Here is a 2,386-nt window from a genome sequence, read left to right on the forward strand (position 1 = left end):
TAACAAAAAAATTAGTTTTTTGATGTTATGTTTTTTCACGTTGTTAAAAAATTCTACCTAAAGAATGCAAATCTGTAGCTATAATGCATACAATTTGCTTTTTACTTGCTCTTATTGATCTTCTAAAAGCATGTATTTAAATTTCGGATTTTTTTAGAAACTTCGTTGAGATCAAAAAACTTAAAAATCAAAATGCAAAAGCATTCTGCGTGTTTTTGAATCGAGACCTTCCATTGTGTTGGTTAACGTTTTTACAATTTAACTGCTGAGAGTGTATATTGAATGGAAATGGAAAAAACTGGCCAAAAGTATAAAAGAGTTATTAAAAAGAATTTTGGAGCTCATAAACATTCCTTGATAGTATAGAACAATATAATCACAATAACAACTTTTCAAACCTTCTGTTTATTTTTATTATATTTATTTTCCTTATAACTATTTTTATTATATTTATTTTTATTATATTTATTTTTATTATATTTATTCTTATTATATTTATTTTTATTATATTTATTTTTATTACATTCATTTTTATTATATTTATTTTTATTATATTTATTTCTATTGTATTTATTTTTATTATATTTATTTTTATGATATTTATTTTTATGATATTTACTTTTATTACATTTGTTTTTATTACATTTTCTATTATATTTATTGAATTTTATTTATAATTTTTATTTATTTATTTATTTATTTGCTCTTAAATAACAGCTTGAACTTATATTTTTTCATCACTGTGAATTATGACGAAAAAAAGACGATATAATTTTTGCCAAAAACAGCCTTTATAACCCCAGATGCAACTGGACAGTTCGAAAGGATGATTTTTGGCTTAACTAATGCCCCAGCAGAGTTTCAACGATTAATGTACAACGCATTAGGTCCGTTGTGCAATAATGGTGCATTATGTTATCTGGATAACAAACTTGTTACAGCAGAAACGTTGGGAGAAATGATACGGAAATTAGTTGAAGTTTTTAAAGCATTACTCTCAGTGAATTTAACCCTGAAATTACCTAAATTTGAGTTTGGAAAGAAAGAAGTGGAGTATGGAGTATCTAGGATTTATTATAAATAAAAACGGAATTAAGCATGGAACAAGAAAAGTAGAAACTATATCTAAGTTTCCCCAACCTGAAAATATACACGTTGTTTGGCGATTTATTGGTTTAACAAGATTCATTCCAAACTATGCCATTTAAGCTAGATATTTAAGGCAGCTGATGAAAAACAATGACATTTTCAAATGGGAAAAAAGAAGCGTTTGAAACCTTTAAACGTGCGTTAACGAATCAACCAATTTTGACTTTTTATAATCCTGAAGCGAAAAATCGATGCATGTGCAGATGGTATAGCTGGTATGTTGCTTCAGAATGGAAACGATGGCAAATGGTATTTAGTTTACTGTGTGAGAAAAGACAAAAGAAACGAAAAATAAATATCATTCGAGTAAACTGGAGTTAATGGCAATTTTATGGACACTGGAACGATTTAGACAATTTTTGTTGGACATCAGTTTTACAGAGATAATGGACTGTCAATCTTTAATTTATATGAATGCTAAGAAATCAAATAACCCTCAAACTGCACGTTGTAGTCTCCTAACTCAAGAATTTGATTTTGAAATTCGTCATAGCCCGGGTACTAAAATGTCTCGTATCGATGCAATCAGTAGAGCTCCAGTTTTGAACTCTTCAGATACGCTGGATTCTTTGATAGGGAATAACTTAGAAGTTTGTCTAACGTTGAGTGTCGAAGATCAAGTACTTATGATACAGAATGCAGACAATACCTTGGAGGAATTGATTATAACTCTCAAGACGGATATAGAAAACAGGACCAAAGAAGAAAAACAAAAGATCCAGAATTATGTTTTAAAGGGACGGAGACTGTTTCGTGTCATTAATGAAGGTGAAAACGAAAGACTTCAATTCATCATACTAAAAACCGCGAGAAAAAGTTGAGGAAAAGAAGAAAAAAAAGAAGAGGAAAGCACGAAGAAAAGAAAGAAAAAGAATAAAGAAAGGAAATTTTATTACCATGTAAAAGCACGGTCGTTAAATTTCACGACCTTATGAGACACTTTGTAGACAAGACTGTGTCTGAAACCAAGGAGTTGTATTGGTTTCCTGCCATGAGGAGATACGTTCGTCGCAATATATCGATGTGCTTCGAATGTTTAGTAAGCAAAGTTCCAGGTGGGAAGAAACAAGGCATTCTCCATCCTATTCTGCCAGGAAAAAGATCATTTGCAATAGTACATCTTGATCATTTGCAATAAGCCCCTTTGTAACCAGTTTCAAAGGAATAAAGAATTGGTAGTCATTATTGATAACATGTCAAGATTTGTATCTCTATCTCACGCCTCCATCCTGTGAAG

The 2,386-nt window shown here is 30.1% G+C and overlaps 1 protein-coding gene across 1 annotated transcript; it reads left to right on the forward strand.

The window, feature by feature from the left end:
- The first annotated feature begins 1,469 nt into the window (after positions 1-1,469).
- Positions 1,470-1,970, forward strand: LOC147808047 (uncharacterized). The gene has a single exon (XM_087166838.1). The coding sequence runs from the start codon at positions 1,470-1,472 to the stop codon at positions 1,968-1,970; it is 501 nt and encodes a 166-aa protein (XP_087022964.1).
- The last annotated feature ends 416 nt before the right edge of the window (positions 1,971-2,386 follow it).

Source organism: Parasteatoda tepidariorum, chromosome 6 (assembly GCF_982258835.1).
Source record: "Parasteatoda tepidariorum strain Cologne lab strain chromosome 6, Ptep-v5.0, whole genome shotgun sequence".
NCBI classification, from domain to species: domain Eukaryota; kingdom Metazoa; phylum Arthropoda; class Arachnida; order Araneae; family Theridiidae; genus Parasteatoda; species Parasteatoda tepidariorum.

What these genes read in the sequence shown, in the direction of transcription:
- LOC147808047 (XM_087166838.1), top strand. Translation starts at nt 1,470, where the DNA reads ATGGCAATTTTATGGACACTGGAACGATTTAGACAATTTTTGTTGGAC.